This window comes from Coregonus lavaretus (genome assembly GCF_964263955.1).
Source record: "Coregonus lavaretus genome assembly, chromosome: 31".
Lineage (NCBI taxonomy): Eukaryota > Metazoa > Chordata > Actinopteri > Salmoniformes > Salmonidae > Coregonus > Coregonus lavaretus.
Window position 1 is genome coordinate 4928615 of NC_140018.1, and position 13969 is coordinate 4942583.

General features: G+C 45.3%; 1 protein-coding gene across 1 annotated transcript; it reads right to left on the reverse strand.

Annotated features, from left to right (window-relative positions):
- Positions 1-434: 434 nt before the first annotated feature.
- LOC311106504 (SNW domain-containing protein 1) lies at positions 435-13016 on the reverse strand. The gene is made up of 13 exons (XM_084148852.1): positions 12962-13016; positions 12329-12482; positions 11858-12019; positions 11042-11244; positions 9801-9905; positions 9545-9614; positions 8367-8432; positions 8128-8244; positions 7672-7816; positions 7047-7149; positions 6154-6271; positions 4656-4819; positions 435-1276 (listed from the first exon to the last, which is right to left on the reverse strand). Exons 1-13 carry the CDS (start codon positions 12973-12975, stop codon positions 1084-1086), a joined length of 1614 nt encoding a protein of 537 aa, XP_084004978.1. The 5' UTR covers positions 12976-13016; the 3' UTR covers positions 435-1083.
- Between the last annotated feature and the right edge of the window lie 953 nt (positions 13017-13969).

The window sequence follows — 13969 nt, forward strand, 5'->3', positions numbered from 1 at the left end:
ACCATTTTTTTTTTTTCTCGACTAAAGAAATCTCGGTCGACCAACAGCCTATCGACCAAACAATCGACCAGTCGACTAAATGGGGTCAGCCCTAAACTCTCGACTCATCACATACACTGCTGCTACTGTTTTATTATTTTTCCTGTTGCGTAGTCACTCTACCCCTACCTATATGTACATATCTACCTCAATTACATCGTACCCCTGCACATTGACTTGGTACCCCATGTATTTGCCAGGTTAGCATTACTCACTGTATTTATTCATCTGGTTTTTTTCTCTCTGTATTGTTGGGAAGGGCCCGTAAGTAAGCGTTTCACTGTTAGTCTACACCTATTGTTTACCAAGCATGACTGTAAGTCGCTTTGGATAAAAGCGTCTGCTAAATGGCATATTATTATTATTATGTGACAAATAAAACATTTAGATCACTGTAGAATCACACTGGTTTCATGTTTATTAGCACAAACCTAAAAATAAGAGACATGTTCAATCCACTGTATGAAGTGTATTCAGTGGTTACAGAGTAGGGTCACACTATCCGACCAGTAACAGAGGTTGTGTAGTTATTATCAAGATACCATAGACTAGATCACTTAAGACCGGAATTCAAACTCAATGACAGGAATGCTGCTAGATCAAAGACTATCAAACGAGCCATAGCAACATTGCTTAATACAACTAGCGGGGGCTTTACTTAAAAACCTTTACAGGCGGGACTCTGTTCCATGTAAAGATTAAGGGATGGCGTAAAGAAAAAAAAAAGGTAATTATCAACACAGATGTAAAGAACAATCCCTGCTAGGTCCTGGGGGTTTCAGCCACACAACAGATGAGACAAACAGACGTATTTCAAAGTTTAAACAAAAAGGAAAATTAATTGGAGACGCTAAAATGGCAACTTCTACTTTTCAAAATGTTTTCTGAGATTTTGTGCCAAATGAACGCTACCCTCCCATCCCCCACTATCAGACTTGTCTTGGGTGGGAACTGTTGGTTCAAAACATTCGCAGCCATTTTGTGACTACTGAGAGCTACCCTCCCATCCCACCAGACTGGGTCTCTCTCTCTCTCTCCGTCCTCTCACTCCTTCCTGCGTTTCTTGTCGTGGTCGTAGTCCTTGGAGCCTCTGCTGGTGGAGGGTCTCTTGGAGCCGCCGTGCTGCTTAGCCTCCTCCAAGAACTTGTCCAGACCGAACGGATCCTCCTCAAACTGGACGGGGCCGTCACGACGAGGACCGTGGTCCGTACCAGAGAACTCACGGTCCGGAACAAACCTGGAAGGGGAGGAGGAATCAGTTGCATGCTGGGCAAAAAATGTGCACCCATATCGACCAGGATTAGAAGTTCCTTTAGTTCCCTGCAACCCTGGGGCGTAGAGGTGAGGGGACAGAGGTAGGGAAAGTTTAATCATTTGGAAATTGATAGTGTTCACTCAAAAATGGTTGGGTGCTGAATTCTGGTAGGTACATAGAGGACAGAGTTGCCATGATCCATATGAAGTGCAGAGCCGAGTAAATAAATGCATTAAATAATTAATCCTTTGAAGTATTTTCCATTTAACATCTAATGTCTCCATATTTGAAAAATAATAAGGGCAGGTTGAATTTACCACTGATCGCCACCATCTATCAGATACACTGTTCCATAGGGTTTATCAGCCTATAGCTAGTAACACCAGTCCCTGTTAAAGTGACCCATTATCTATAGCCCAATAAAGAAACCAATCACATATAGAAACCAAATCACATAAAGAAACCAATCACATAAAGCAGCCAGAAAAACCAAGGAAGACTGTCTTTGAGGAGACACTGGACATCAGGGGAGGGATGCTCCAGATGAAGTAAAGACTTTCTGCTCTGGCATACGCACCATACGGTCGACTCCTGTTAAGAACCGCACGCTCCACTTAGTGCAATATCACTATAGTACCTATGGACTGGAGCGTTCTCACGTTGGGTACGCAGGGTATAAATTAGGCTTAAAACGTTGCATTTATCAGCAGTGGACCGTGCATCTCTCCATATGTCTCTCCCCAGAGAGGACGCCGCAGTGGCAGGGAAACAGCATGTTACTCTGTATGAGTGTGTCCAGTATACAAAACATTAGGAACAGCCCTTTGGCCCTCAGAACAGCCTCAGTTCGTAAGAGCATGGATTCTACAAGGGGTCGAAAGTGTTCCACAGGGATGCTGGCCCATGTTGACCTCAATGCTTCCCACAGCTTGTGTCAAGTTGGCTGGATGTCCTTTGGGTGGTGGATCATTCCTGATACACACAGGAAACTGTTAAGTGTGAAAAACACAGCAGCGTTGCAGTTCTTGACACAAACCTGCAGGTTCTAGTTTGATGTTATCGTGAATATTGTCCAGTCATATGGTCACGTGCTGCAAAGAAGGACCTAGTTAAACTGCAGCTGGCCCAGAACAGAGAGCCACGTCTTGCTCTTCATTGTAATCAGATGGCTAATATCAATAATATGCCTGTCTCTCTTGGCGAAGAGTTGAGGAAAGTGACTGCATCTCTTCTTGTTTCTATTGGAAACATTAATGTGTTTGAAATTCCAAATTGTTTGCATTAGTCAACTTACACACACACTTACACCACCAGACATGCCACCTGGGTCTTCTCACAAATTCAAGGAAACATACAGTATTATACAGAGCCATGATTGCATAGAACTCCCTTCCATCTCATATAGAGCAAGTGAACAGAAAACCTGGTTTCAAAAAACAAATAAAGCAACACCTCACGGCACAATGCCTCTCCCCCATGTGACCTACTTGTTGTGTGTATGTACTAAGATGTATGTGGAACTGATAGATGCAAACACATGTTTTTAAATGATAAAGTATTTTGTCTGTAATGTCTTTTTGGTTATGCGTCGGACCCCAGGAAGGCTAGCTGTCGCCATTGGTGTCGGCTAATGTGGATCCTAATCTAATCTAAATGTTATAAACGTATAGTTCAATCAATTCAGGCAATTTACCGCAATATGGATTTTTGTCCACATCGCCCAGCTAGATGTCCCAGTCATTTCCATACATGTCATTGTACATATGTACAGTCCTGGTCAAAAGTTTTGAGAATGACACAAATACTAATTTTCACAAAGTCTGCTGCCTCGGTTTCGATGATGGCAATTTGCATATACTCCAGAATGTCATGAAGAGTGATCAGATGAATTGCAATTAATTGCAAAGTCCCTCTTTGCCATGAAAATTAACTTAATCCCCCAAAAACATTTCCACTGCATTTCAGCCCTGCCACAAAAGGACCAGCTGACATCATGTCAGTGATTCTCTCGTTAACACAGGTGAGTGTGTTGACGAGGACAAGGCTGGAGATCCCTCTGTCATGCTGATTGAGTTAGAATAACAGACTGGAAGCTTTAAAAGGAGGGTGGTGCTTGAAATCATTTCTTCCTCTGTTAACCATGGTTACCTGCAAGGAAACACGTGCCATCATCATTGCTTTGCACAAAAAGGGCTTCACAGGTAAGGATATTGCTGCTAGTAAGATTCCACCTAAATCAACCATTTATCGGATCATCAAGAACTTCAAGGAGAGAGGTTCAATTGTTGTGAAGAAGGTGTCAGGGCGCCCAAGAAAGTCCAGCAAGTGCCAGTACCATCTCCTAAAGTTGATTCAGCTGCGGGATCAGGGCACCACCAGTGCAGAGCTTGCTCAGGAATGGCAGCAGGCAGGTGTGAGTGCATCTGCACGCAGTGAGGCGAAGACTTTTGGAGGATGGCCTGGTGTTAAGAAGGGCAGCAAAGAAGCCACTTCTCTCCAGGAAAAACATCAGGGACAGACTGATATTCTGCAAAAGGTACAGGGATTGGACTGCTGAGGACTGGGGTAAAGTCATTTTCTCTGATGAATCCCCTGTCCGATTGTTTGGGGCATCCGGCGGGGAAGACAAGGTGAGCGCTACCATCAGTCCTGTGTCATGCCAACAGTAAAGCATCCTGAGACCATTGACGTGTGGGGTTGCTTCTCAGCCAAGGGAGTGGGCTCACTCACAATTCTGCCTAAGAACACAGCCATGAATAAAGAATGGTACCAACACATCCTCCGAGAGCAACTTCTCCCAACCATCCAAGAACAGTTTGGTGACGACCAATGCCTTTTCCAGCATGATCATAAGGCAAAAGTGATAACTAAGTGGCTCGGGGAACAAAACTTCTGAAATTTTGGGTCCATGGCCAGGAAACTCCCCAGACCTTAATCCCATTGAGAACTTGTGGTTGATCCTCAAGAGGCGGGTGGACAAAAAACCCCACAAATTCTGACAAACTCCAAGCATTGATTATGCAAGAATGGGCTGCCATCAGTCAGGATGTGGCCCAGAAGTTAATTGACAGCATGCCAGGGCGGATTGCAGAGGTCTTGAAAAAGAAGGGTCAACACTGCAAATATTGACTCTTTGCACAAACTTAATGTAATTGTCAATAAAAAGCCTTTGACACTTATGGAATGCTTGTAATTATACTTCAGTATACCATAGTAACATCTGACAAAAATATCTCATAACACTGAAGCAGCGAACTTTGTGAAGACCAATACTTGTGTCATTCTCAAAACTTTTGACCACGACTGTATATATCTAACAGTATATACACAGAAGGGTAATGTAACAGATGGCCTTGCGTACTTGTTGGTCTGCATGAGTGTGTCCAGGTCGTCGCCATACATGTCCTTGTCAGAGCTCTTGGTGGGCCGGTAGATGTTCTGAGCCATGTCGGCGCCTCTCCTGAACGGCTGGTCGTACACATTGTACATTTCATCCTCCCCGCCTGCAAAACCGCTGTCCATACCCTGGTAAACAATGACATCAGACTTAGAATGGGATTGTTCAAAAAACTACCAGGGAAGCACACAACTTTCATAACCTTCTTTGTGAGAACCACTTGACATTTACCAACAGATGTATTAACAGCCAGCGGATCCCACTGACACTTGAGAGCCTTTATTAACCCCTGACAATAAAGTGTGTGTATTAGTGGTGCGCGGGCAGATGTTTTTTCACCTGCCCGCAATTGCTAACAACCCATCTGCAACAGACTATATGTGATAAAGTGAAAATCTGAGGCCCATTCCTGACCCTAACCCGCCTATATAGAAATTGGACGGAATGATTTTGGGATATTTGACAGAGGGTGCAGGACTTAGTTTTGCTTGATGTAGACGTTTCTGTTTATAATTTCCGACATTTTGGTAGGCTATCCATTAGTCAAATTGTCATGAATGCTTCAATCTAGTTGACATTGGTAAAGTTCTCGGTCATCGATGCTTCTTTCGCGGAGCAAAAACGTTTAGGGACTGGAGAGAAAATGCCATAAAATAGAAATGGGAAAGATTTTCTGTGTAAAACGTTCAAATGACATCAGTTCGACTGGTAGTAAGGAAATAGAAAGCAGTGAAAACTACCCAACATGTTTCTGATAAGACTTCAGCTCAGCTTGGATGCATATTTTATGTGGTTGAAATACTATCAGCTTTTATGATGCTGGTAAAGATAGCACCACCTGTGCATTCGCATTCTCTCAAGATGCTGAAAGAAATAAATCATATTTCTCCACTCCTGTTCCCGAGTCAAAATGTAGCCTACATTTGGTATCATAGCGGAGCTACACGGGACACATAACATAGCTGGCACTGCTATCATCGGCTTTTACCACTTCACCAAATCTTTCCCAAACACGACTTTTCTGGCCCTCCCTTCTCTTTATCTTCACCTCTCCATTTCACAGCTTTTCTCTTATTGAATTAAACTCAAATAGTTGTTTTTGCCTCCATGGTTCGACGAGAACTTTTACTGCCTGTCCCCAAAATATTTGGTAATTGGTGTGTAAGGTATTTGGCATGCATACAGTTAGGCCCTTAGCCTTATGCACTAATGCCAGATAGGTTTTTCTTTCATTATTTTAGACTAAATGTAGCCTATAGATAGAAATCGCACAAGAATGATACATTTATTAATTTAAAGTTTTGTTTTCTCTTTATTCAACCCGCCCGCCACCCACCCGGACTTCATCCACACAATATTTCATGACCCTAAACCCGCCCGGCAGATATAACCGTGGGCTATAAGTCAACCCATGCATCACTAGTGTGTGTGTAGGTGTGTGTGTGTGCGCACTCCATCTCACCTTGCTCTGGTTGAACAGTCTCTGGTCGTACTGAGCCTCGCTGGAGGCCCTAGGGTTGGGCTGGCCCAGAGCGATGAGCTCACTGATATCTCTGTCCTGGTCTCTCTGCAGCTTCGACCTGACGATGGGAATAAAGGAGGAAGGACAGAGACAACAGGATAACTATTCATTTCAGGTGTACTGCAATGGAATGTAGCTTACGAGCTAAACCTAGCGCCCCCAACCTGCTCCAAACCGCCTGGGCACGGTCCGATAACGTTACCCTCCCAATCTCTACAAATCTGCAGATGATCACGTCCAGGACACAGCAAGGTTAAGTAGTCGCTGTGGGTCTCTAGCTCTCCCTCACTCCCCCTCTTCACTCCCTGCCCCTCCCTCTCTCACTCCCCCTCTTCACTCCCTGCCCTTCCCTCACTCCCTGCCCCCCCCCCTCACGCCCTCTCACTTGCTGTCTCTCTGTCGCACTGCAGTCGTAGCAGACAGACAAGGGGTCAGGGCTGGGTGCTGCTGTGGCCAGCTGCATTCATTCAACATTTCTTGTGCGGCGCACAATTGGCTCAGCGTCGTCCAGGGTAGGGGAGGGAATGGCCGGCAGGGATGTAGCTCAGTTGATAGAGCATGGCGTTTGCAACGCCAGGGTTGTGGGTTCAATTCCCAAGGGGGGCCAGTATAAAAAATAAAAAAAATGATTCACTAACTGTAAGTCGCTCTGGATAAGAGCGTCTGCTAAATGACTAAAATGTAAATGTAAATGTTACGCACCATGTAGATAGGTGTGTGTGTGTGTGTGTAAAGTGAGTGTGTCGTGTGTGTGGCTGGAGTGCATGTGTGTGTGTGTGATGGTGTATGGACATATGGTTTGTGTATGTATGCGTTGTTAAAGAAGCATGTACCGCTTATCGGGGGCGGCTCTGGAGATGTTCCTGTCGTGCTGTCTCTCTTTCCTCCGGTCATGACGGATCTCGTCACGCTCTCTGGCCTCACCGTCCTCTCCAGCTGACACAGGAGAGACGGAGGGAGGAGAGAAATAGAGGGGAGGTATAGGAGAGGGAGTGATAGAGGGAGGTATGAGAGGAGAGAGATGGAGAAGGAACAGGGGATGGAGAGATGGAGAAGGAACAGGGGATGGAGAGATGGAGAAGGAGCGATGGAGAAGGAACAGGGGATGGAGAGAGTAGGACAGTGCAGGGGAAGAGAGGGAGCAATGTGGTTACCAGGAGGCTCACTCACATAAACAGAAATGACAGCTGAGTCCTCCCTCCACATGCACAGAGCTACTTGGACAAGACTCAGAAAGATCTATTGGTTTGTGTTTCTCAATGCTGCGTTTGGTTAAACATTGTCAGTATATTTAATTTCAAATGTACTTATTAAGGATTTATGTGACCATGCACACAGCTTTACAACTCTATATATTGGAAGTCCTTGTACAAGAAAACATGAAATCATAAACAGATGACCTGATCCTAGATCTGTGGTTAGGGTAAACCTGAAGGAGGAAGAGGGTGGTGGACTGACCTTTGTCCCCTCCGTGACCTTTGATCCCTGCCCTGCGGTCCCGGGCCATCTGAGCCAGCTCTCTGAGCTTCTCCTCCTTCTTCTCCTTCTCTTTCTGGGCCATCTTCTTCTCCACCTGGGCTCTCATCTCCACAGCCTCTCTGGCCTAGACAACACACAACGGGAAGAATTGCTATGTGAATCAGCATCACGTTCTATACTTAAGGTCACAAGCGTAAGTGTGACTCACAGACATAAAGGCTTAGACACAGAACAACAAAGAGAGAACACAGCACAGAATCATATTTTCATGGTGACAGAATCACTCTGAAATCAAGATCATACAGAATTGTAGTCAGCTTTGAAAATGGACACAGAGAGATGACCATTCCCCACCAAAACAGATATTTCAGAGAGGCTCGGAGAAGTTGATAGGCACAGGACAAACACCAGGGTCCAAAACCACAGACTGTTTACCTTTCTGTCAGCAATGTAGAGCGCCTCGGCCAGTTTGGCAAAGTTCTCGTTGATGTGAACGGTCTGCAGTCCTCTCCCGTCCGCCGCCAGACGCTTGTCCAGTGGGATGGTGTAACCCTAGAACACGGAACACAGGAGTTGGGCTTCGTCCAATGTCGTCGCTCTTGGCCTCAAACAAAGACAAATGTCTCATTGATTCACTAATGCCTCCAGAGGGAGGAAGCAGAGTTAGTCAGTACCTTTGCGTTCTTCCAGTTTGAAATACAGGGAGGAATCTTCCACTCCTGTTGCTCCTTGACTGTCATCTGAAAGGACAGAGAGAAAACACTTCACGTCTTTGTCCAACATTTACACAGCTAGAGGGAGAAAGTTCTAGATGAAATGTATTGAATTGACCAAATGCTTTTTTTGTATGTTTTTATTATTTATTTTTTTACCCCTTTTTCTCCCCAATTTCGTGATATCCAATTGGTAGTTACAGTCTTGTCCCGTCGCTGCAACTCCCGTACGGACTCGGGAGAGGCGAAGGTCGAGAGTCATGCGTCCTCCGAAACATGACCCTGCCAAGCCGCACTGCTTCTTGACACACTGCTCTCTTAACCCAGAAGCCAGCCGCACCGTATCGGAGGAAACACCGTACAGCTGGCTGTGACAAATTATTAAAACGATTTAACGTTTAAACTGACATTTTTCTCTCTCGTTCGTTTTATTTTCTTCATAAAATGACATGAATTCACATTTCAGAAATGGTCCTGCGTACGACTGCTAGGGGGCAATGCAGTTCAATGAACCGCAGTCATGGCTACCTACCATCTTGTAGTCTGGTTCTAGATATGCCATCAGGGTATTGAAGCCGACATCCTCTACCATTGACAATGGCTGCATATCAACTGTAATCATTTCTGTAATGAGCGCTGTGATTTTCTCACTCCGTCCCTTATCGCTCTGCTGCCAGCAACGGGTTTGGTCTCACGGCGCCTCCCTTTCAGCATTGCACCTGTACTGCCACTGCAGCTCAATTACACTTCGCCAAGTTTGCATTTCATCACCTTCTCATTTAACTTCTCAAAGTATTGCCGTACAGGTCTTCGCTGCTGTCGCTTCCTCGTCTCACTCTCTGCCATTTTTCCAACAGTTAACGACGATGACGTGTGGAGCGCTTTATAGCCGAGGCAAATCATTTGAAAGATGCATATCTCCTACTTACAGCATTATTGCATTAGGTATTTGTTACATTTAAATATTTTGCCTTTATGATGATCAGGACATGTTAGTGGTATTTCTGTGATAACTGCAATGGGATTTGAATATAAATAAATAAAAAGGTTTCGGTTAGGGATTTTTATCTAAACGTTAATGATCCCAAATTCGTTCAAATGTTTAAACGTCCCACCCCTAGTCTGAACCCCAACGGTACCTTTCTGCTGGGGGAGTGCATGACTGGTGCAGGAGGGGAGGGAGGTCCACGAGGAATCTTCTTGTTGATCCTGAAACAACAACCAAACATTACATCCTAGTTAACGCAATAAGGGGGTGGGTTCTAGTCTACATCAGTTTTGTTTAAGGATGTGCATGACTCGAGTTCCCCCAGCAAGATAATAAAAGTGACAAGCATGTAAGTTAAACGGGTTTAGCGTGAATTTAGTCAGTGACCATGATGGAAATGTACTTACTTGAAGCGTGGGGGCTCCATGGGATCCTTCTGCATCTCCACCATACGGATGACCCTCTGCTTGGCCCCGGAGTTGAAGGCCACACCCTGCTGGGAAGGAGTGTACCTGGGGGAATAACACACAAGGTATCAGCATCTACATGCCCCTTTCAATAAACCACACAAACACTGAATCCATTATAGGTTTCATGGGGACTGTCCTGAACGTGAAGTAAATGGAAGTATGCGATTGTACTTGTGTGTTCAGACCACAATGATGATTTCTAAATTGCGTCTGAAAGACGTAGTATTATATTATTCTGTAGGACAGAAATACATACAATGATCTAAAATGTGTGCATCATATACACTGAGAGGCCAGTTTATTAGGTACACCAGCCCGTTCACGAAAATGGTTCGCTCCTACAGACAGTAAATCACGTGGCCGTGGCTTGCTATATAAAGCAGGCAGACAGGTACCAGTTACTGTTCGATTTAATGTTAGAATTGGCAAAACGAGTGACCTAAGCGACTTTGAGCTTGGTGTGATCGTGGGTGCTAGGCACGCCGGTTCCAGTATCTCAGAAACGGCCGGCCTCCTGGGCTTTTCACTCACGACAGTGTCCAGGGTTTACCGAGAATGGTGTGACAAACGAAAAACAGCCAGTCAGCGGCAGTCCAGTGGCCAAAAACAGCTCGTTGATGAGAGATCGAAGGAGAATGTCAAGAATCATGCAAGCATTCAGGCGGGCCACAAACAGGCAAACAACAGCGTGCAGAAAAGCATTTTGGAACGCACAACTCGTCGGTCCTTGTCACGGATGGACTTTTGCAGCTGACGACCACACCGGGTTCCAATCCAATCAGCTAAAAACAAGAAGAAGCGGCTCCAGTGGGCACGCGATCACCAACACTGGACAACTGAGGAGTGTAAAAACAACGCCTGGTCCGACGAATCCCGGTTCCTCTGGCGTCATGGTGATGACAGAGTCAGGATCTGGCGTAAGCAGCATGAGTCCATGGCTCCATCCTGCCTGGTGTCAACGGTACAGGCTGGTGGTGTAATGGTGTGGGGAATGTTTTCCTGGCACACGTTAGGTCCCTTGATCCAAATCGAGCAACGTTTGAACGCCGCCACACTTTGTACAATCCACCGCCCAAAGAATTCAGGCTGTTCTGGAGGCAAAGGGGGGGTCCGACCCAGCACTAGATGGGCATACCTAATAAACTGGCCACAGAGTATATCACAGAGAGCAACCATACCTGATGTACTGTGCAGGGGCCTGCTTGTCTGCTGCCCTCACAGGCATGGCTGCAGCGATCTTCTGAGAGACCTGCTTCATCAGAGCATCACGGGTCTTCTCTGTCAGCTCTTTGACAGCCTCCTCGTCAGGCTTCTGCAGCTCTGGGGCATCGTCGTTCAGCACTTCCTTAGGAAGCAGGTCTGTGTACTTACTGAAGATCACCTGCACAGGGAGAACAGAGGAGACAGCTGAACATACAAGAAACTGAACTCTACACTGGTTCTCTATGGCAGCATCTATTCAAATGATGGCTCTTCGTTTAACACAGGATCTGGTCATGAAACAGCTTTATTTACTTGGTAACTGTATGACAATAACAATGGTGGCTCACAGCACAGAAAAAGTATTCAGGCAATTTCGTTCCCTAACGGCATAAATCCAAATAAAAAGGACCAATAGGCTTCCTTTATGTCACAGACTCATCTGAGAATGTCTTGTAGATCTAGCTACACCAAGCAGACCAGCTGGATATCTTTTAGTTATTTACGCATTTAGTTTTTACCCCTTTTTCTCCCCAATTTCGTGGTATCCAATTGGTAGTTACAGTCTCGGGAGAGGCGAAGGTCGAGAGCTGTGCGTCCTCCGAAAAACAACCCAGCCGAGCCGCACTGCTTCTCGACACAATGCCCGCTTAACCCGGAAGCCAGCCGCACCAATGTGTCGGAGGAAACACCGGCCGGCTGCGACAGTGCACAGCTAGCACTACGATGCAGTGCCTTAGACCACTGCGCCACTCGGGAGGCCCGACCAGCTGGATAACTAATAATATTCTTACCTTGTCCTTGCCCTGTCCCTGTCTGGCGATGGCGTCGTATTTGATCTTGCCCTCAGCGTCCACCTGAACGGCCAGTGCGTTGGACGTCTTTTTCTTCCTGCCCATCTCCAGAGGGAATTGGGCAACGTGGATCTCTGGGAAGGCACCGCCATCACCAAAGTCCTACAACACAAAACAAGGCAGAGAGTCAAACAAACTGTGAGATTATGAGGAAGAAGCTATGTGGAGATGTACCTCCATCTCCAAAGTCCTACAACGCAGGTGAGCCCAACACACACACCAAGAGGAAGTCTCACATTACATATTTTCTGCAGTGTAATTTCTAACACAGCACCAACAATAGCACACTCTTGTAAGGCTTTGACTGTCCCTTCCATTTTACATAGAGTCCCTTATAAGACAACTCATAGCTAACACCGAATAACAGCATAATTGAAACCATTAAACTAGGTATGGAGTAAATCTCAGTACCTCCAGAGAGCGGGGCACCCAGCTCTTCCTGTAGCCGTAGGGAGGGGGTTCTCTGCGGGAGGAGACCAGGGCGGTGGAGTGGGACCTCTGTGCCCGGGCTCTCTCCTCTGACTCCAGCTGGTCCTGGGACAGCTGCGTCGGCGCCGGTAGAAAGCTGCAGGCAGACAAACAAAATACTAAGTTGTCATTCTTTTTTCGCTATTAAGTAGAATTACCGCAATTCAGATATCTCGACTGTAAACAAGGCTATCTAGCTACCTAACGTTAGCGTACGGTGCATGTGCTAGCTTCAAAGGCTTGTTTTGAGACACAACACAAGGTTGTGTTCGCACTAATAACATCAAGGTATATTTTCTAATAAACCTGACCCCGATACACCAAATAGCTAGCTAGCTAATCCCCAAGACAAGAAACCACCAGAGAGCAGTTAGCTAAAGTTAGCTTGCTAGCTAGCCAACTAGGCCAGGAGTTAGCCTAACTAACTAAATGCTAACTACCAAAACATCGATTTCAAAGAAAGAATATGGGGGTAAGACGTTAGTAACGTTAAATAATGTGTTAACATGCCATTTTATCATTTACAGGTGTTATACATTCTGTAAAATATAAATAAGGCCTTGCCACACGACTCACCTCGTAAGCGACATGTTTAATTTCTTCCGTTGATCGCACAGACTAACGTCACACGTAGTGGACGCCACTATGTTCATGATCTCGCGATATTGGATTGGACATTGTTTTCTCACCGCACTAATCAAAGTCATCATCAATGCTTTTCCAAAAGTCACCACACCATCCGTACGCCTATTGAAAAGTGTTTCTGGATTAAAAAAGATATTGAACAAGTTGTTATTGAAATATCAACAAGTCAAAACAAGTGTTGCCTATTGTGTCTGGAAAAGAGAAGAAAAAGACACACAGTGCACAATGTTAGTGAGGTAGGGATATAAAGCACTATTAACTAATCGACCTGTAAATCCAACATTTCAGCTACATGTGACTTACTCTTTAGCATGTGAGGTCATCAGTCGATAGTCGAGAAGGCTCCCGCATATTTCACATTATTACGATATAAATAAAAATTAACTGAGGAAAAAAAGAAAAGTGAGTAAAAGACTACGAAAAAAATATTACATTTTTTTTTATTTCTGTCATTTAGCAGACCCTCTTATCTAGAGCAACAAAAAGCAAATTTATGCTTGATCGGGCCGTGTAGTCCATAGGCTCTGTACGGAGGGTGTGAATCAATTGCAGAGCCTCAGGAGGCTTGTGGAGGCCAAATCGAGCGTACCGCATTGGCGTGCACCTCCCAAATTTTGTAACAATGCGGAGGGCTCCGTGTAGCTCCGCATTGACATGATGTTGACGGTAGGTGGGGGTGGGAGGTCCTGTATAAACACAAAATCACTTCCTTCACAACTTCCTTCACAACAGCTCTGCTCTGCTATCCAAAGCACAATAAGTATGAAAGCCCTGACCTCTGCAGAGGCCGTATCAATTAAATGCTGTGTGGCCACTGCAGACATCAGATTGATCATGCAGAGCCTTTTACATTATTGCATTCATCTTAAGATAGCTAGGTGAGACAACAACATATCACAATTTTAGCAAGTACATTTTCCCTCAACAAGGTAGTTATCA